We start from the raw sequence: 21,357 nt of genomic DNA, 5'->3' as shown, positions 1-21,357 counted from the left end.
GTGGAGGAGATCACATCTATGCTGACAGTGATATTACATGGGGCAGCGACAGAGGCATACCCACACACTCAGCCTGGTCAAAGACATCGTTCTATCAGCTGGTACGATGAGGAGTGTCAACAGAGGAGAGCCCAGGTACAACAGGAGCTTGCATTGGGAGTGATCACCTATAGACAGTCTCGTATTGCTACACAACAACTAGTACGACGGAAGAAGCGAGCTTTCTTGGTCCAGATGGAGCATGATTCATATCAGCTCTTCCTTAGTAGAGATTCAGGAGAGGCTTGGCGTCTATTCCATGAGCAGTCTCCCCCACCAATGATTACTTCTACAGAGATATGGGGGCAGTATGCAACATCTTTATACACTGTACCTGGACAGCCACCACTACCAGATCCACCACAGCCATGTCCGGCTACGAGCACCTTCTTTACCACTGAGATGGTAAAGGAGGCCATTGACAGGATGAAGACCAGACGGGCACAAGATCATGAGGGTCTGGTAGTAGAGCACATTATACATGCGGGGGACTTGTTGGCAGAGATGCTTGCACGGTTATTCAACCGTGTCATGTGTGAGGGATTTCCTGAGTCTTGGAGATTATCTACTATTGTATTCTATCTTCAAGACAGGAGACCCCACAGTGCCGGGGAATTACCATACTATCATGGTTGGACACACATTGGCACGGTTGTATGCATCCATCCTTGAGCATAGGCTGAGCAGTTGGGCAGAGATTATGGGCATACGGGCACTTGGACAGGCTTGTTTCAGGAGGGGTTTCTCCACATTGGATCATGTCTTTACGCTCAGAGCTATCATTGAGGAGGGTCAAGCACATGGTAGACGGATATATTGCAGCTTTGTGGACTTCCGCAAAGCTTTTGACACAGTACCGAGGGCCAGATTGATGCGCCGACTTATGGAATTGGGGGTACCCACAGAGCTGATATGGGGGATTATGGCATTGTACAATTCAGTGATGGGTCATAAACGCACATCAGAGGGGATATCTGACATAGTTCACTCCACTATTGGAGTGAAACAGGGATGCTCATTTTCCTCTACTTAATTTGGTATATATGTTGATGAGGTCTCTGATTATATATGACAGAGGAGGAGATAGAGGTGTTGAGCTTGTAGGGACGTGGATCCCTCTTTTATTGTATGTTGACGATATCGTGTTGATATCAGACTCATCAGAGGGTATGCAGAGACATTTGGACGCATTGCATAGTTTTGCAGGGGATAGTGGATTGTCTGTCAACCTTGGTAAAACCAAGGTTATGGTATTTAATACCACGCCACAGTGGGTTAGGAGATCAGCACCTACATTCACATATGGTCAGGACAGTATGGCGTACACTCATGCATACACATATCTTGGGGTGGTCTTTAGTGGACCGAGGTTCACACTGAAAGTGACAGCAAACACTAGATTGACTCGTGCCTATGCAGCCCTATGCGGTTTAGAGAGGATTTGTTTGTAGGTTCAGTTCCAGGAACCTCGAACAAAGCTCTGGCTCTTTGACACTTTGGTCGCTTCAGTTATGCACTATGGGATTCAGGTTTGGGGACCGTCTGTTGACAGTGCTGGATGAAGTAATATGGAGAGGCCCTTAGTATCTATGACTTCTAGGCTGATTAGATCCAAGGCCTCTGTTCCACATGACATCATACGAGCGGAGCTGGCTGTCCCACCTATGGAGGTTGAGGCACTTACCAGATCAGTATCATTTGTACATAGCTTATGGGACACCATTAGGGACAGATATGCTAGGCTTGCTCTTGAGTCATCGAAACAGCTGGCATTACAGGGAGATACATCATGTTGGTATGCACAGATGAGGTCATGGTTTCAAAGGCATGGTTTCAGCATGGACAGGCTGCCCCCTTTCCAGTATTCTCTTGATGCACCATCTTTGGCTCTTACACGTATGGAGATAACTAGACTCATTCGGCAGGATCTTATCCAGCTTGATACAAGGAGGACATGGATAGAGCCATCACGGGAGTTGGGTACGAAGAGGGCTTTCTATAGAGAGCATCTTCTCCATCTCACGACAGACGGTTTTGTGACATGGCCCAGCTACATGGACACACATCTATCTCATGGGTTACGATGTGCCATAGGCCAGATTCGCACATCTTCACACCAACTTGGGATTGAGACAGGTAGATTCAAAGGCATACCAGCAGACAGTAGGATATGTCAGTTATGCCATGCAGAGCCAGAGACAAAGTTTCACTACATATGTCATTGCACATTCTACTATGAGATACGGGGACGCTTTCATTGTTTATTCAGAGATGGTTTTGACTTGTTAGATAGAGTCATGAGATATCAGGATCAGAGATGTCTCATATTATTTCTACTTGAGATACAGAGACATAGAGACTCTCTGTTGAGAGAGCTCATAGACAGAGACAGTCCGAGAGACGCATCTCAGATTTCTTCAGTACGAGTACCACAGAGGCAGAGGGGACACCACCATCACAGAGCTCGGTTCCCACCCATACACACACCAGCGGTACTCTCGTTGACCTAGCTATAGAGTTGGGGAGATCGAGACGACCGCGACTGACGAGGGGAGCCACACAGCACCGGAGGAGATTGCGGCAAAGGATCCACAGGATTCTAGCACGACACCCAGATTATAACATTTCATTTCATTTCTGTCTACCATAGGCTTCATGCTACTGCTATATTGTATCATGGTGACACTTATCCCCACTTTGTACCTTTGTGGCATGATACCATTGCTCAGCTTACCAGCCACCCATAGGAGTGGGCAGCACTCCTATCTCAGTTTTTAGTTTGTAGTGTTCTTTGTTTGTACCCAGACTTGGTACTAGACTCATCATTGTAATCAATTTGGTCTCATAGGTCATTTTGGCCTTTTGTAGACGTTAATATAACATTTCATTTCATTTCATTTCTCTCTCTCTGAAACTGGCCCGTAGGGTGGTAGACTTCAGCTTTCACCCAAAACATTACTTTAGACTTTAGGACATAGAGAAACTTGGCAAATAAAAACCTGTAACGGGAATTGACACTTCAAACACACAGCTTGGAAGCTAGAGCACTACCAAGCAGACGCCAACGCCCTGTAGGCCCCAAAGACTGGCACCCCTTTTGGTATTTCTTTATTCTTATTAAAATAGAGAAAAACCTGTAATCTTCTACAAGCTGTCCCACTTTTATCGGGCTGAAATTCCTCTACTCTAACCCGATTTCGGTAACATAACCACATTAGAAGTCTCCATGGACAAAATCCCAAGTACACAGTGACTTTCCACGCACTTTAGAGCACTTTACAAAACCTGGTGAGAAATTACAGCACGCTGATATCTCTGTTTTGCGTTCCGATTCGCGTGCAGATCACTTCTTTGGATAGCCCTCGAGCTCTCACACCTGTAGGGTCACTTGCCCCTTGAATTAGACGAGAGTCCTCGCGGGAAATCTCTCTAAATTGACCTTTACAAGCACCCAATGCTTTCCCGAGGCAAATAAACAATCCGAACGCTTCCACCTACCCCTCACCAAGCTGTCCAAACCTGTCCATGGCTGTAATTGCAAGGTTTTGACCCAATTTTGCCAGCATAACGTCGCAAAAAACCATGTGGGTCAAAAGTACACGTCAAGGACACTTTTCCTTGCGGTATGGAAGCTTTCCAGTGAGCTGCAAGTCAATTTCAGCATGCTGTAATTCCCTGTTTTTTCACTGTGAGGTGCCGAAATCCCTGTCTAAGCATCACACGGCTTTCCCGAAACTCCGTTGACGATGACCTGCAGTTTAGGTGCGAAACCCTAAACCTGCAAAAAAACACAGCAGGCTGTAATTTTCTGTGTTGGGTCGTTTTGGGCAGAGCGAACACGTCTACGCGTGTGTCAGACGCTACTACACGCAATGGGACAGTTCCCCTGTAAATTGGATGAGTTTTCACGCAAAAAAGCTCAGTTTTCGCATTCCTTCGCGATGGAACTGTGCGTACTTGAAGGGGATTAGCAATTAGCTTATCCGGTTCCTGTACAGAAGGCTCTTGCTTTGGCAAATGTGCATAAAACCCCTAGAAATGTGCATGGTCATCTGGAAAGCCCAACTAGTAGGGCATTACCATATGTGCAAAAGGGGAGAGAGAGATCATTGTGCTGCATGAGACAAGGGAGAAGGCAAGCTTTCCATAAAGCTGTGATCACTTGTACCCACTACTCTCTCACACACACACTGAGAAGCACTTGTAAAAATCAGCCCCCTCTCTCAAAATGGGGGCCCCCAGTGGGGATGAGCTTGGCAAGTGCACATGGAGCCGCCAAGTGTCCAGTTGCCTCTTTTGAGTTAATTTCCTAGTACCCATCAACTTATACGTGTAGCGAGGAACCTAAATGACTTTTAACTGAGCCTAGACACCCTTTGTAGCAGTCTACAGTGTCTCTTTCATAGGACACACAGTTAGTACAGTTGATCTGGTTTGGGTCACACTGGACGGACTCTCTGGGCTGGGCAGTGACACGTGGCAAGGATACGACGGTGGTCTAGTGGACATTGTGGCCAGTCACCACCACCACTCAGTTTGGAGATAGATTTAGATGGCTGACATTTATGAGCTGTTGGTGGCTCTTTATGGTTGTACATGAGTAGTAGTTGTTGGGTCATAGAGATCATCTTCGTCATAGATGGTCCAACATCATCGTCTAGAGTAGAGGGTCTATACACACAGCACGTCTGCACCATCCCTGCACATCTGAGCCTCGACACCCCCATTGTACCCGTGAGTTCTGGGCTGGAGCTGAGTGTGCTGCCACGCCAGAGTCTGTATTGGTTCCTTTGAGATAGCCGAGTCCATATGTTCTGGTCTGCTACTGTATCTCTCTGTTGATTTGATGTTATCTATTGTTTCTTGTGTTTTCATTCTGTTTTGAGTGAGATGTCACACATTGCACTGAGGAGCACCCATTATAGAGAGCACAACAGTATCTGCGCTACAATCCACCCCTCGCCCCCCGCCCACTCACCCGTCACCCCCTGCCCGGGCCTCGCCTTCCCCCTCTCACTCACTCGCCCCCTGCCCACCCCTCGCCCCCTACACACCCCTCGCCCTTATCTTCACCCTCCCTACTTGCAAACCCCGAGGCGCCATTTGGGACAGTCTTTGAGGCAGAAGCAACATTCTTTGTAGCAGTTTTGGATAGTGTCCAAGGAACAATGCTTTCAAATCAAGCGGTAGTGGTCACTCATCGCTCAATCAAACTCGTCCAACATCACATGGAAACAGGGAGTGCAACTTTTGTGACTGTTGGCAATCATAAAAAATGTAACGTTTATTAGCCAAATATCAGGTCAATTTGTTTCAGTCCTTGATTGGTGGGTACTACTTTGTGGAAATTTTTCAAGCATGGCCTCAGCACCTATCTACTGTATAGTAGAAATTGCTTTGTGGAATTTGTTCATTCAAGCATGGCCTTATTGCGTTAGGGTCGCCTGAGACAGATTGCGCTACCTCTTCAGTCTCTGCGTTCTGTTCATCCTCCAGAGCTGTGGCAAGTTACCATAAGTCTTCACCAGATTCTGCAATCCCTCCATTTCATCACTTCTGCTCCATATAACTTCTTCTTTAGTCAAGTTGAACTACAATATTTACTATTAGTTTCAGTGTCTTTTTAGTTCAGTATTCTCTCATCGAGACGGTGAGCGGTCTTGTGGCGGGCAACCTGTAGCAGGCTACAGTCACTCTGGTATGGGTCACAGTGGACGGACTCTCTGGGCTGGGCAGTGACGTGGCAGGGATACGACAGTGGTCTAGTGGACATCGTGGTCGGGTCACTACCACCACTCAGTTTGGAGATAGACTTAGATGGCTGACATTTATGAGCCGTTGGTGGCTCTTTATGGTGGTACATGTAGTAGTTGTTGGGTCATAGAGATCTTCTTCTTTATATATGGTCCAGCCTCGTTGTTTAGAGGGGAGAGTCTATACACAGCACGTCTGCACCATCCCTGCACATTTGAGCCTCGACACCCCCATTGTACCCGTGAGTTCTGGGTTGGAGCTGAGTGTGCTGCCATGCCAGAGTCTGTACTGGTTCCTTTGAGATAGTCGAGTCCATATGTTCTGGTCTGCTGCTATGTCTCTGTGTAGATTTGTTGTTATCTATTGTTTCCTGTGTTTTCATTTTGTTTTGAGTGAGATGTCACGCACATTGCACTGAGGAGCATCCACTGTAGAGAGCACGACACACTATCTGCGCTACACCCTTTTACTGCTCGGATTCTAGTGCCGATTGGCCTGACCATCTTGTGGCGACCTGCCCTACACGTAACTCTCGGCCGTCAGCCGTTTCACACTGGCCATACAATGTCCTTCCATTTGCAACTTCAAAAAGAGGGTCCCAAAAATCAAATAAAAATCATCGGAAAGAAACCAACAACTAAGGTTAGCAGTTGCCACATCCTCGTGACATACCCCCGTCTTGAAATCTCAAACGTCCTCGATTGCATGCCATTGATGATCTTGTGTTGCTAGCACCCTTTTGTCATCGCATGTACCCGCAAGAAAGGTCATAACACATAAATGACTTAATGAGATCTGCATACTTTGGTCATGTCATCTTGAATAGAAGTGAGCATAATACCTTTAGCATTTATAGAGCAGTGTCCACTTCTATTGCGTTGAATCCGTATATACATTTGATGTGCTAGCTTCATCATTACCCCTCCTTTGCACATGTTGGGTTGGGGCATACGTAGGTTGTAACACAAAGGCCTCAAGGTAAAGCTACAATACATTTGGTGACTCCTAGCAATTCACACTCTTCCATCCACTTTACATTCATAGGTGGATAGTTCCTGAACTTCACCAAATAGCATCTTGCAACCTGTCCCTTAACTTTTCTTTCTTTTGGCGTGTGCTCCAAAAGACTCGGCTGAATCTTCAGCTTTCTCTTCTCTTTCAGACTCTTGGGAAGCTTCAAGGAGCCGCTTTTGCAAAGGACCTCTTTGCTGGTCTTTTTTTTGACGTACCCCCTTTCGCGTTGCTCTGAAACCCATTGTCTTCTCCCTTCAACAAGGTATGACCAATGTTGGCAACTTCCATAAGCTGAGTAAGGGTAGCTACTCTGTTCTTTGTACAGTAATTTCTGAGCCCTTTAGGCAGCCCACAATAATACTTCTCAATCTGCTCTATCAGTGGCACAAACTTGTAGGAGGTTACTGAGAGCGACGCTTTACAAAACCTCCGATTGTACTCTTGTAGGCTCTTGAAAGTAGCCGCAAGAGTTGGTGCCAATCTATCATGACATTGGCTTCAAATTCATTTGATAGCCACGCAGATGCAAACCATTTTTGAAGTATACCCATGTGGCGGGTGCCTGTCCTTGCATCCACAGTGTCATCCACCATGTGAGCGGATTGCCTTTCAAGAAAGTGGTATCTTTCCTGACCTTAGAGGCCTTTGTAAAATTCCCTCTTGCATAAGCTATATCAAACTGCTGGAGGAAAGTAAGAGCCTTCGTCTTGTCCTTGAAACCATTGACGGTATCAAACTTTACCGTTGTACCACCTTCTTTGTATGGCTTTGGCTTTTCCAATACTCCCAAATTGTCATAGGGAAGTGTCTGCAACATGAGCACTGTAATAGGGATCATCGGCGTCCCTTGGCCATTGACATTTTGAGTCGTCGGTGCCATATCTAATTGCTCTCTGGCACCCCAAACTGGCCCTGATTGCACTGAAACCCTCGTTGCATGCCAATACTACCATACATGGGGTTCGGCATCATGCCCTGTATACCCCCAAACACTGTTCCTTGCATTTACTGTTGATTTCTAGGCGCATAACCAGCCATGCTCTGAAACACATATCCACCCCCGAAATACCCAGGATGTACCGTGGGTGATGGAAAAACCTGATACATAGCCTGGAAACTAGTTCCCTGTCCATTTATTGTAGCATGGGGACTCTTAAAGGTGGCGGGCTGAATTGGCAAAACCTGTGGAATTGGTGTCCTAACCACGTGTTCATGGACGAAAGGAACCTGTCTTGAAGCCCCATGTGACTCCGCAACATGTGAGTGCTCCTCGCTCTGTTGGGACACACAAGGGACCTGGGCGTGAGCCTCAACAAGCTCTACTGCATGAGACAACTGCCTTGTTTGCTGTGACACTGGCAGCGCTTGCAGATATTCCATAAACCTAGGATTCTGCACCAACAGAAAGAACACATTCACGGTAGCAACCAACTGTGTCCTAAATGCATCTCGTCTAGTTGCCCAGTCATAAACCCTTGACCTTGTGGAGCATTCAAATCAACAAAAGGTACAGACAAGGGTGGCCATGAACTCTCGCCAACCTCGAACACTGGAGGAATAGCCCGTCTCTCTTGTGAAGAGGAACCCTCTTCCCTGGCGTCGTTTGTCCTGTCAAACCAAAAACCAACCCAGGCTCACTTCTTGAGGAAAAAGTGATTCTATCCCGGCAACGGAATCATGAAACCGGCCCGTAGGGCGGTAGACTTTGGCTTTCACCCGAAACTTTACTTTATACTTTAGGACACTGAGAAACTTTGCAGTTAAAAACCAGTAACGAGAATTGACACTTCAAACCCACACAGCTTGGAAGCTAGAGCGCTACCAAGCATACGCCGACACCCTGTAGGCCCCAAAGAGTGGCATCTCTTTCAATATTTCTTTTTTCTTATTAAACTTGAGAAAAATTTGTAAACTTCTACAAGCTGTCCCACTTTTATCGGGCTGAAATTCCTCTACTCTAACTCGATTGCAGCAACATAACCACAGTAGAAGTCTCCACGGACAAAATCCCAAGTACACACGGTGAGTTTCCACGCACTTTGGAGCACTTTACAAAACCTGGCGAGAAATTACACCACGTTGAATTCTCTATCTTGCGCTCCTATTCACATGCCGATCACTTCTGTGGATAGCCCTCGAGCTCTCGCACCTGTAGGGTCACTTGTCCCTTGAGTTAGACGAGAGTCCTCGCGGGAAATCTCTCTAAATTGTCCTGTACTTTCCCGAGGCTCCCCTAGCACATAACCAATCCGAAAGCTTCTACCTAACCCTCACCAAGCTGTCCAAACCTGTCCATGGCAGTAATTGCAGGTTTTTGATCCAATTTTGCCAGCATCACAGCGCAAAAATCCCTATGGGTCAAAAGTACACGTCAAGGACACTTTCCCTTGCGGTATGGAAGCTTTCCAGTGAGCTGCAGGTCAATTGGAACATGCTGTAATTCCCTATTTTCTCAGTGGCAGGTGCCCAAAGCCCTGTTTAAGCATCACACAGCTTTCCTGAGGCCCCCTTGACGATGTCCTGCAGTTTAGGTGTGAAACCCTAAACCTGCAGAAAAACGAGCAGGCTGTAGTTTTTTGTTTTGGGTCGTTTTGGGCTGAGCGAACACGTCTACGTGTGTCAAACGCTCCCACATGCAACGGGACAATTCCCCTATAAATCGGACGAGTTTTCACACGAGAAAACTCTCTGTTTTCGCATTCCTTCGTGATGGAACTGTGCATACCTGAAGGGGATTAGCAATTAGCTAATCCGGTTCCTGTACAGAAGGCTCTTGCCTTGGCAAATGTGCATAAAACCCCCAGAATTATACATGGTCATCTCAGAAGCCCATCTAGTGGGGCATTACCATATGTGCAAAAGGGGAGAGAGATGCACGAGAGCAAATCATCGCGCTGCATGAGACAAGGGAGAAGGCAAGCTTTCCATTAAAGCTGAGTGTGTGTGTGGGTGACTACTCACACACACACACTGAGGAGCACTTGTAAAAATCAGCCCCCTCTCTCAAAATGGGTGCCCCCAGCTGAGGTGAGCTTGGCAAGTGCACCTGGAGATGCCAAGTGTCGAGTTTGCCTCTGTTGAGTTAATTTCCTAGTACCCACCAACTTATAAGTGTAGCGAGGGGCCTAAATGACTTTGGACTGAGCCTAGACACCCTTTTATTGCTCGGATTCCTGTGCCGATTGGCCCGACCATCTCGTGGCGACCTGCCCTTCCCGTAACTCTCGGCCATCGGCCATTTCACATTGGCCATACAATGTCCGGCCCTTTGCAACTTCAAAAAGAGGGTCCCAAAAGTCAAATAAATATCATCGAAAAGAAACCAACAACTAAGGTAGCAGTTGCCACATCCTCGTGGCTCTCTCTCTCTCTCTCTCTCTCTCTCTCTCTCTCTCTCTCTCTCTCTCTCTCTCTCTCTTTCCAGTATTCTCTTGATGCACCATCTTTGGCTCTTACACGGATGGAGACTACTAGACTCATTCGGTAGGATCTTATCCAGCTTGATAGCAAGAGGACATGGATAGAGCCAGCACGGGAGTTGGGTACGAAGAGGGTTTTCTATAGAGAGCATCTTCTCCAACTCACGACAGACGGATTTGTCACACGGCCCAGTTACATGTACACACATCTATCTCATGGTTTACGATGTGCTATAGGCCAGATTCGCACATCTTCACACCAGCTTGGGATTGAGACAGGTAGATTCAGAGGCATACCAGCAGACAGTAGGATATGTCAGTTATGCCATGCAGAGACAGAGACAAAGCCAAAGCCAGAGACAGAGTTTCACTACATATGTCGCTGCACAGTCTACTATGAGATACGGGGACGCTTTCATTGTTTATTCAGAGATGGTTTTGACTCGCTAGATAGAGTCATGAGATATCAGGATCAAAGATGTCTCAGATTATTCCTACTTGAGATACAGAGACATAGAGACGCTCTATTGAGTGGGCAAAGACAGAGACAGTCCCAGAGACACATCTCAGATTTCTTCAGTCTGAGTACCACAGAGGCAGAGGGGACACCACCATCACAAAGCTCGGTTCCCACCCATACACACACCAGCGGTACTCTCATTGATCGAGCTATAGAGTTAGGGAGATCGAGACGACCGCAACTGATGAGGAGGGGAGCCACGCAGCACCGGCGGAGATTGCGGCAGAGGATCCATAGGATTCTAGCACGACACCCAGAGTGTCGATCAGGATAGGCTTCATGCTACTGTTATATTGTATCATGGTGACATTTATCCCCACTTTGTACCTTTATGGCATGATACCATTGATCAGCCTACCAGCCACCCATAGGAGTCGGTAGCACTCCTATCAGTTTCCTTGTTTGTAGTTTTCTTTGTTTGTACCCAGACTTGGTACTAGACTCATCATTGTAATCAGTTGGTCTCATAGGTCATTTTGGCCTTTTGTAGACGTTAATATATCATTTCATTTCTCTCTCTCAATTCAGTTGTTATTTGAAGTGCTTAAAGTTGTTCAATTTGTTCTTTTCCATTGGCACGTGGTGCCTGTCCCTGTTACATGATGCATTGATCATCAAAACAATGTTTTTGCCATTTGACAACGAATCATTGCGGACCTAGTTGGAATTTTTCTAAACCTGTTCGACTTGTTTGAACGTGTTTGGAGTTGATAATGTGCTTGTCACAAAGTGATGACATGGCATATTCACGCGGACGAACCCTCGTAGAAACTGACAGGTTAAATGATTAAGTTGTTCCACTTATGGGGTCCTATCTGATGGGGTCCAGGGGACACTAGGATAATAAAATTAAAGCAAGGGCCTGAAATTGTGTAGGTTAAATGAGATAAACTAGATAAAATGGACTTAGTGTATCAAGAGTTCCTCACCTCCATTATTTCCTGGAGGCTTTCCGGTGATTGCCTTTGTGAGCTTTTCTTGATGGCCTCTTTGTCTACCTCCACTATCTCCCCATCATTGTAAGGTGGCTGGTTCTGTAGTGATGCTATCTTGGCCGAGATGATGTTTATCTCCTTCAGCAATGTCTCCTCCCTTCCTCTTCCTCCTCCTCTTTCCTCCATTTTTCCATCTCTTTGTCCATTTTGGCGAACTTAACAAGGAGTCCGCGATTGATCACAATGATGTTGCTATCAATCGTCTTCCTTTTGCTATTGATTATGGCAGTGAGCTTGGTCTCAATTGAGCTTTGTGTCAGCGGAGTTGGATGCCTTGGGAGGCCATCCTCACAGTGTGTCAAGGAGTCCCTACGGGCTAGGCCGTTCCTGCCATGTGCTTCTTTGTGACATGTATGTGTGTATTGGTGGGTTGGTGTGTGCATGCACGTGCATGTGTGTGTGTGTGTGTGTGTGTGTGTGTAGAAATGAAATGAAATGAAATGAAATGAAATGAAATGTTATATTAACGTCTTCAAAAGGCCAAAATGACCTATGAGACCAATCAGTTACAAAATAGTGAATCTAATACCATGTCTGGGTACAAAAGAACTAGAAAAGAACTAGAAGTGGAACAAAATACTACTACTACTACTACAATCTAAAACTACGTGGGTGTAGCAGCTGATACAAAAGGTACCCGGTAAACTGGATGTAACAGTGTGTGAAACAAAGATGGAAGAAATGGTGAGGATCCATCCTCATCTGCACTCTGGATGTCGAGAGAGTATGGCTCGAATCTTCTGTTGTAGTCTCCATCGATGCTGTGTAGCTCCTCTCCTCAGTCACGGTCGTCTGTATCTCTGTAGCTCCAATGCTCGGTCGATGAGAGTGCCAGTAGTGGTCGAATGAGTGTGGGACGAGCTCTGCAGTGGTGGCTGCTCCTCTGGCTGTCCCATATCTAGTGAAAAGAAATCTGTATTGTGTCTCTGGGACTGCCTCTCTCTAGCTCTCCCCAGTAAAGTGTCTCTACACCTGTGTAACTCAAGTAGATATAGTCCAAGACATCTCTGATCCTCATAACTCATGACCCTAGATAGAGGACCAAAACCCTCTCTGAATAAGCAGTGGAAACGCCCCCGTATCTCATAGAACACTGTGCAATGACATATGTAGTGCAACTCTGTCTCTGGCTCTCTCTGGCATAATCGGCATATCCTGCTGTTTGCTGGTATCCCTCTGAATCTACCAGTCTCAATCTCGAGCTGATGTGAGGATGTGCGTATCTGACCAATGGCACAACGCAAACCATGAGACATATGTGTGTCCATGTAGCTAGGTCGAATCACAAACCCATCTCCTGTGAGGTGGAGAAGATGCTCTCTATAGAAAGCCATCTTCGTGCTCAACTCCTGAGGCGGCTCTATCCATGTCCTCCTGGTGTCGAGCTGGATCAGGTCCTGACGAATGAGTCTAGTGATCTCCACCCGTGTAAGAGACAGCGAGGGTGCCTGAAGAGAATACTGGAAAGGGGGCAACTTGTCCATGGTGAAGCCATGCGTCTGAAACCATGAAGTCATCTGTGCATACCAGCATGAAGTGTCCCCCTGTAGAGCTAACTGTCTGGAAGACTCAAGGGCCAATCTAGCATATCTGTCTCTAGTAGTATCCCATAGGCTGTGCACAAAGGACATTGATCTGGTAAGCGCCTCAATCTCCATGGGGGGGGCAGCTAGCTCTGCTCGAATGATTGCGTGAGGTACGGAGGCCTTGGCTCTAATCAATCGGGAGATCATAGATACCAAGGGCCTCTCCATACGTCTCCAACCATCCTGGCCTACAGAAGGTCCCCATACCTGTACCCCATACATCATAGCTGAGGCTACTAAAGTATCAAAGAGCCATAACTTTGTCCGAGGTTCCTGGAACTGAACTTGCGAACACATCCTCTCCAAGCCTCCCAAGGCCGCATAAGCTCTGGTCAGTCTAGTCTCTGCTGCTCTCCCCAAAGAAAACCTCGGCCCAGTGAAGACTATCCCAAGGTAAGTGTATGCATCTGTATACTCCACAATCTCTTGACCATACGTGAAGGTCGGTGACGATCTCCTGATCCACTGCGGTGTGGTGTTAAACACCATGACCTTGGTTTTACCAAGGTTTACAGACAATCCACTATCCTCTGCAAAACTGTGTAATGCATCCAACTGTCGTTGCATACCCTCTGGTGAGTCAGAGATCAAGACAATATCATCAGCATATAACAACAATGGGATCCACGTCCCTGCCAGCTGGGCACCTCTATCACCCTCTCTGTCAATGTAATCAGACACCTCATCAACATACATACCAAATAGAGTAGGAGACAATGGGCAACCCTGTTTCACCCCGATAGTGGAGTGAACTAAGTCAGATATCCCCTCTAGGGTGCGTACATGTCCCATCACTGATCTGTATAAAGCCATAATCCCCCAAATCAACACTGTGGGCACCCCCATCTCCTGCAGTCTGCGCATCAGTCGAGCTCTCGGTACCATGTCAAATGCTTTGCGGAAATCCACAAAGCTACAATAAATCCGTCTCCCATGTGACCTGCCCTCCTCAATGATAGCTCTGAGTGTCAGAATATGGTCAAGAGTGGAGAAACCCCTCCTGAAACCTGCCTGTCCCTTTGCCCGTACACCCTCACCCTCTGCCCAGTTACTCAACTGCTGCTCAATAATGATGCATACAATCGTGCCAGTGTGTGTCCAACCATAATAGTGCGGTAATTTCCAGGCTCTGTAGGATCACCTGCCTTGAATATAGGCACAATAGTAAACAACCTCCAAGTCTCAGGTAATCCCTCACACATGGCACGATTGAACAACACTGCAAGAACCTCCATCAGCATATCCCTAGCATGTATAAAGTGTTCCGCTACTAGACCGTCATGATCGTAAGCCCTCCTGGTCCTCATCCTGTCAATGGCTCTCTTTACCATCTCAGTGGTAAAGAAGGTGCTCGTAGGTGGACATGGCTCTGTAGGATCTGGAAGGGGATCCTGCCCAGGAACCATATATAACGATGTCGCATACTGGCCCCACACATCAGGAGAAGTAATCACTGGGGGAGGGGAGTGCTCATGGAAGAGTCACCATGCCTCGCCTGAGTCTCTACTCAAGAACAACTGATACAAGTCTCGCTCCATCTGGGCCAGGTAAGCTCGTTTCTTCTTTCGCACAAGGCGCCGGAAAGCAATCCGCGACTGTCTGTAGGTGATGACTCCTAAATGAAGATCCCTCTGAAGCTGGGCTCTCATCTCTCTGCACTCCTCATCATACCAACTATTCTGGGGCATGCTCCCATAATGTCGCCTCCGATCCGGTTGAGTGTGTGGGTATGCCTCTGATGCTGCATCATGTAGTGTCTCAGTCAGTAAAGTAGTGCACTCCTCTACTGAGAGGCCTGGAGCAACTGTGCATAGACGATCCCAGATCGCCTCTGTATAAACCAAGTCAGTCTCTGGTGTAAATGTATAACGGGTGTGTGACCTGCCTCCTGATATCTGGGCTGTACTAAACTGAAAAGATACGGACAGTGTCAAGAGAGCATGATCCACTGCTACGCCCACTGGTCTGGCTCCCACTGTGAAATCCTGAATACAAGGAATAAAGCTCGGCTGTGTCATAACATAGTCCATTGTACTGGCCCCATGTCTGTGTGGAAAGCATGTGAAGCCTGCTGCTCCAGGAAACCGCTGTAAGCCATTAAGTATGGCTAGCCCATGTGTAGTCGTCATCTCCGTGAGGTATCTCCCATACTCAGTCTGCTCTCTGTCATGTGAGCATCTGTCAAACCCCAGCTCACCCACATCCAACTCTCTAAGCATCTCATCTGAAGTGTCGTAGAAGACTGTCTGACAGTTGCCCGTTCGAGCATTGAAGTCTCCTAGGAGGATGATATCACCATCCCTAGAAAACTCCCATATATCATCATCTAGAATTGAGAAAGGCGACTGCCCTCTGGATACAGCATATACTGACGTACTGGGGGGGAAGTAACATATAGCAATATATAGAAATCGACTTGTGCCAGCTCTCAGCCTCACCCACATGTATCTAGCCTGATCATCTCTCCGTACAATATGTAGTAGTGGCTGTAGCTCCTCCCTAAACAACACCGCTACTCCTCCTGAACCTCTACTCCCATGCTCAGATCTCGTGACTGTTCTGTGGGCTGTCTCCCATTTGTATCCCACCACATGTGGCAACAGTTGGCCAGGGGCCTGGTGAGTCTCTGAAAAGAAAACAATGTCCTTGTCTCTGAAACTGTCCTCAAAGGCACCAACATCCAACCTCATAGACCCATTACAATTCCAAGTCGCCATCCTCAATGTGGTCCCATAGGTCTCGCACCGTCATGTAGAGCACCGCTCTACAATCACCACCCGACCATCTCTGTAAAAGGCCTATCTTCCCCTTCTCCCTTGCCGCTTGAATCTCGGGCATTACTTCTCTCATATGCGCAAGTTGTGAGAGAGTGAGGTCATCGCCTAAGAAAATACCTGTCTTCTTGAGAGTAGGTCTCTTCCTCAAGAATTCCTTCTTCTCTTCCAATGAAGGGAAGCGTAGTATGAGAGCTCTTTTCTTTGAAGATTCTCCGGGGCCCTCACTCTTCTTGCCCACTCTCCATGCCTTTGTGTGTGAAGGCTTCTCCACCCCCATCATTGATGTGAGGCTTGTGACCTCTTTTTCCACATTGTTTATGTCCTTGAGGCCGGTTACCCTCACATGTAGAGCCCGCATCCTCCTTCTTTGTTCCTCTTCGAGGGTCATGTTGATAAGAGTGGGTGTACAAGGAGCTTCCTTACCTTTCCCTTTCTTGGCAACCTCAATCCATTTTTCGGCCTCCTCTACTTTCTTTTGCGTTTCGGATATGACCGCGGCCCATGACTTCTTCTTCTCCTCATTGATGTTGTCAATTTCTTCCCTCAAAGAGGGCTGAAATTCCCCCTCTTCAAGCCCATTTTTTGACCGTGTTTCCAACACTTCTTTGTGGAGGTCCAAAATGCTATTCTCCAACGTGGCGATCTTGTTGAGAAGATGATCCTTCTCGTCCTTCCACCTCTTCTCCTTTTCTTCATTTTCTCGGAGGAAAACGGTCTTCGCGTTCCTCCAATCTTCCATCTCTTTTCTCCATGCTTTCATTTCCAATTCAATGATGGAAATTCATTTGGAGTGAAGCATATATTTGAGTTTGCTTGTTGCCATAGGTGAGGTTGGGGATGACATGAGAGAGAGAGAGAGAGAGAGAGAGAGAATGAAATGAAATGTTATATTAATGTCTTCGAAAGGCCAAAAATGACCTATGAGACCAAAAGTTACAATCGTATCAGTAATGTGATACCATGATTCGAGAAACATCCATGATTCTAAAACAATCCCAGTGGAAAAGGTAATGAAGCTGGTAGGCAAATAGGATACAATCTCATGTTACAAAATGCAGAATCAGAGAGAGAGAGAGAGAGAGAGAGAGAGAGAGATTTGAGTGATTTTAGTCCACTTATTTTTTATTGTCATTACACTTTTCTAACCATGAGATGGTGTGTTTTCAGGGTCCATTCTTTTCAAAGAACAATCCCCAGGATCTTCATTGTTTCAGAGTGAGGGATCTTCTGATGATTCATCATGCTATGAGGAGATAGAGCTGGTTGGCCCCTGAGAAAGGCGTATCTTTTTTGGGTGTACTTACGAAGAAGCATCCATGGTGATTGAGCAGACCAGCCTATGCAAACATTCTTCATTACTAAGAGAGACTACAAGCAGTCTCAGAAATAATTGCATTTGGCAATGATTTCTCTTGGCAGAGTGTAATTTAACGGCTTTCCTTTTGTAAATCTTCTCTACACAATTTTGTAGCACCATCACCATAGAGAAGCGTGTATAGAGTTAATTTTGTAATAATAATAGCGTCTCAAAAAAAAGAGACCGGTTCAGCAAAGCTGAATCTAGAAAGGCTTTTGTAATCGCCTTTATTTTTCAGTTTCATGAAAGACAGTTCATTGATATAATGGGAATTTGAGTCCCCTTCTTCTTGTTTCTCTCTGCCTTCATAGGCGTTTTGCACACCCCCTCCCCCTCTTTCGTAATAAAATAAAATAAAACCCGGTCATTGCTTAGAATAGTCCAATGCATTATGATGGCTTATGTACAATTCTATTTACCGCTCTTATGGTGACCTCAGTGGTACCTTGGGTCTCTTATGTCTTGTATGTTGGAGCATTTCTAGCACACATCCTCCCACAAGAAGGGGTTGCGGTATCTATCCATGGATAAGTTATGCACACCTAAGCGATTGGGAGGGATTAACATTTTAGATTACGTCAGCATGTGTTGGCCCAAAAAGCTATGCTTCCGCCTGTTTTGGTGGATCAGCAACAGCCCTGGACGATTATCGTTTCACATTTATGCAATGGTATTGACACGCCTGCCTTTGGTCATTGGTATTGGGATGTCATCTTTGGAGAACTTGACGGCCATATTCTGGGACGTCCCTTCGCTTCATCCCTTGTTGCGTATTGAAAGGCTGTTACTTCCTACTTATCCTAGCATGGGCATCAATACCCTCAAGTTAACTCACTTCGGTAAGAGACCATCCACCGGAGTAAAGCATTTTCTCTTACTCCGGTTTAGCGCTCTCCTCAAGAAGCATACCTCCTTTTGCAAAAGGGGATTTGCTAGGTTGATCAAGTGGTGGATGACTCGGGACAAGTTCTTTCTTTTCTTGTTGTCACTCTTCGTTATGAGTTGGGACCTCATTATCGGCATTTGTGACAGCACATTCAGTAGTTACTTGCCGATGTTTCCACTGTGCCTCCACTACTAGGGGACTCTCGGCTTTCTAATTGGCAACTTGCCCATACTAGGATGGTCTGCATATCGGTTGGGTCTGTTTCTGCTTTTCTGCAATTGGATGCATAGATTGTCTTTCATGGAAGTCAGTTGTGGTCACTCTTAAAGTCTCAAATGTGGTGGCAAAGAACGTTGTTTCTCATATGGAAGAATCACCTATCTCTCAAAGAGCGCATTTTCTTTTGGCGATGCCTAGTGGGCGTTCTACCAGTTGGTACTTTGTTGCATGTACAAAGCATTGCGTCATCTCATTGTGTCCGATGTCGTGGGGCTAATGAGTCTGTTGCGCATTTACTTTGGGATTGCCGTTGCTCCCGGGCTTTCATCAGGCAAGTGTCCTCTGCTTTGCGCCTTTGTTTTCCGTTCGGAATCTTTCACAGATAGTTTTGGATTTCTGGAGTCCTCCAACCGCCACAGAGTCCGTTTGAGGTCTTCTTGAGCTGGGTTAGATTTTGAATTATGTGGATCATGTGGCACCCACAATTCTCAGATGTTTCATGCACTGGAGATTTTGAATTATGTGGACCATATGGAACCAACATAACTCTCAAATGTTTCATGCATTGGAAATTGACTCTTTCCCGTACTTCAAGCTTTTGCTTGGACAAGCACTAAACTTTGCTTATGATGAGGGAGACATCTCTCTTGAAGCTTATAGGATTTTTTGTTATTGTTTCTAGTTCTCAGAGCCTCTCAATGCTCTGACTTTTGCCTCTCCTTTCTTATGGGTTTTCCTCACTTTGAGTTTCCCACTTTCTTTCCCCTATTAGGGTGAGAGAGAGAGAGAGAGAGAGAGAGAGAGAGAGAGAGGAAAGAAAGATCTTTTTATCCCTAATAGGGGCCGAAATCGGCCTATGAGACAGATCAATGTACATGGATGTATGTCCTCCATCTATCAAGACAGGATAAAAGGTACAAAAAATACACAAAATAGTTGTGATAATTGTTATGTGAGAGGAAGATAGAGCACTATCTTAAGGGGTGTAAATGTAGCTAAATGCTCAAAGTAGTATAATCATGAAGATGCATTAGACTATCTAGCTTCATTCTGTGCCAAATTGGGGGTGTAGTATGTGGTACATGGGTGGCTCTGGGGTGAGGGCAACCCGATTAAATGTTGCTGGGTTTGCCAACATCTGGGCTTGTCGCTCTTGGATAGCCTGGCAATGTCGTGATTGGATCTCCTAGATGTGTGTGCGATGGAGACTGGGGGCTATCCTTGAGCTCGTGGCCATCTCCTTGCTATGATCGTCTCAGCCTGCTCTAGGGTGACCCCTTTTCGTGTGGTGGGTGGTGGTGGGTGTGTGATCCTTTGGAAGGTGTGTAAGTTGTGACTATCTCCCCCCTCTAGGACTATTGCAGGCTCCATCAATGCCTTTGTGTCTATGTAGCTCCAGTAGGAACCGGCCCCAAAATGGCATTGATCTCTGGACTCCATGATTTGTTGTAAGGTAGACTAGCATGTGAATATAGTTTCATATCTGCATCTGATATCCGCATATACTCCACATCTGCAGACAAAGTGCTCCTCACTCTCCACCTCGTCACGATATCATGCGGTACTAAGGGCTTGCTGTGGAGCAAGCATGAAATCATACATATTTGTGGACTCTCAATCTGTGTCCATGAAGTAGCTGATAATCTCGAGGCCCATATTGTTGCAACATATATCAAAGTTGGGGTGACCAATGTGTCGAAGAGCCACCCCTTCGTGCGAGGCTCGCAAAAATGTGTCTGGTGGCATCTCCGCTTAAGCATAGCCAAAGCCGCATATCCTCTAGTGAGCCTATCTGTAGCCGCCTTTGCCATGGCGAAACGCCTTGGTGGCCTGGCAAAGGTAACTCCAAGGTACATAAAAGACCACTACTTGTTTCTGTCTGCTTGCTGCCATAAACATTGCAGCCCTCCAAACTGCTCTGAAAGTGTGGGATATCATGACCTTGGTCTTCCCAAGGTTCATTGTTAGCCCGCAAGCCATTCTATGACTTAGATATCAATACAATATTTTTAGCATAAAATATGTTATGTATTGAAGAACATCCAAGATCAGCACCCTCTCCACTAGCTCGTAAGATGTAATTAGAGATGTCACCAATGTAGAGGCCAAAAAGAGTTGGGAGAGTGGACATTCTTGCTTCACACCAATGGTGCTAGCAATAGAGTCTAATAAACCTCTAGGGCAGCATACTTTCCTTGTCACCTGCTCGTATAGGGCATATATATGGCCCAAATCATCTCTGAGGGTACTCCCAGACTCTGGAGGTGTTGGAAAAGCCTCTCTTACGGGATTGTATCAAAATCTTTGTGGAAATCCACAAAGCAACAATGCATAGTATGCTTCCAAAGCTTTTACCACATCAATGAGGCACCACAAAACAAAGATATAACCTATGGTGTAGAAGGCTCGTTTGAAACCTACATGTCCTAGGGTTCTCAAACCCTCCCTCTGCATATTAGTTGATTTAAGTAGAGATTTATACTTCTCAAACAATTTGAGGAACACAGTCTTGCCACTCACATTAGAGATGAGTCTTATGTGATTACCAGCATTACATTATGAAGGGAATGGGGTCTAAGGGGGCCTCTTTATTTGCCATGGGATTAAAAAGGAGATTATGGAAGGGGCAAAAAATGGGTGGATGTCATGTATACTGAAATGGTGGGTATGGTAGGGCCTAAAAGTAAGTGGTCAAACTTGTACTCTTTTATAAAATACAAAGAGAAAATCTCTTATAAATTCAAAAAAATGAACTTTTCTCTAAATAGTTGAGTGAAAATCAATTCTTTCT

At 46.1% G+C, this 21,357-nt stretch overlaps 1 protein-coding gene across 4 annotated transcripts in view; it reads left to right on the top strand.

Moving 5' to 3' along the window:
- Positions 1-17,755, top strand: part of LOC147446658 (protein SABRE-like) — a 268,711-nt gene extending 250,956 nt beyond the window's left edge. For all 4 annotated transcript variants that reach the window (XM_086525848.1, XM_086525849.1, XM_086525851.1 and 1 more), the window contains one exon: positions 17,272-17,755. In XM_086525848.1, coding sequence (XP_086381974.1) covers positions 17,272-17,378 — 107 coding nt within the window. In that variant the 3' untranslated portion in view covers positions 17,379-17,755. The remainder of the gene's footprint in view (positions 1-17,271) is intronic.
- Positions 17,756-21,357: the final 3,602 nt, after the last annotated feature.

This window comes from Adiantum capillus-veneris, chromosome 12 (genome assembly GCF_014529385.1).
Source record: "Adiantum capillus-veneris isolate H3 chromosome 12, ASM1452938v2, whole genome shotgun sequence".
Lineage (NCBI taxonomy): Eukaryota > Viridiplantae > Streptophyta > Polypodiopsida > Polypodiales > Pteridaceae > Adiantum > Adiantum capillus-veneris.
The sequence above is the reverse complement of the archived record's forward strand: the minus strand, read 5'-3'. Positions and strand labels throughout refer to the sequence as shown.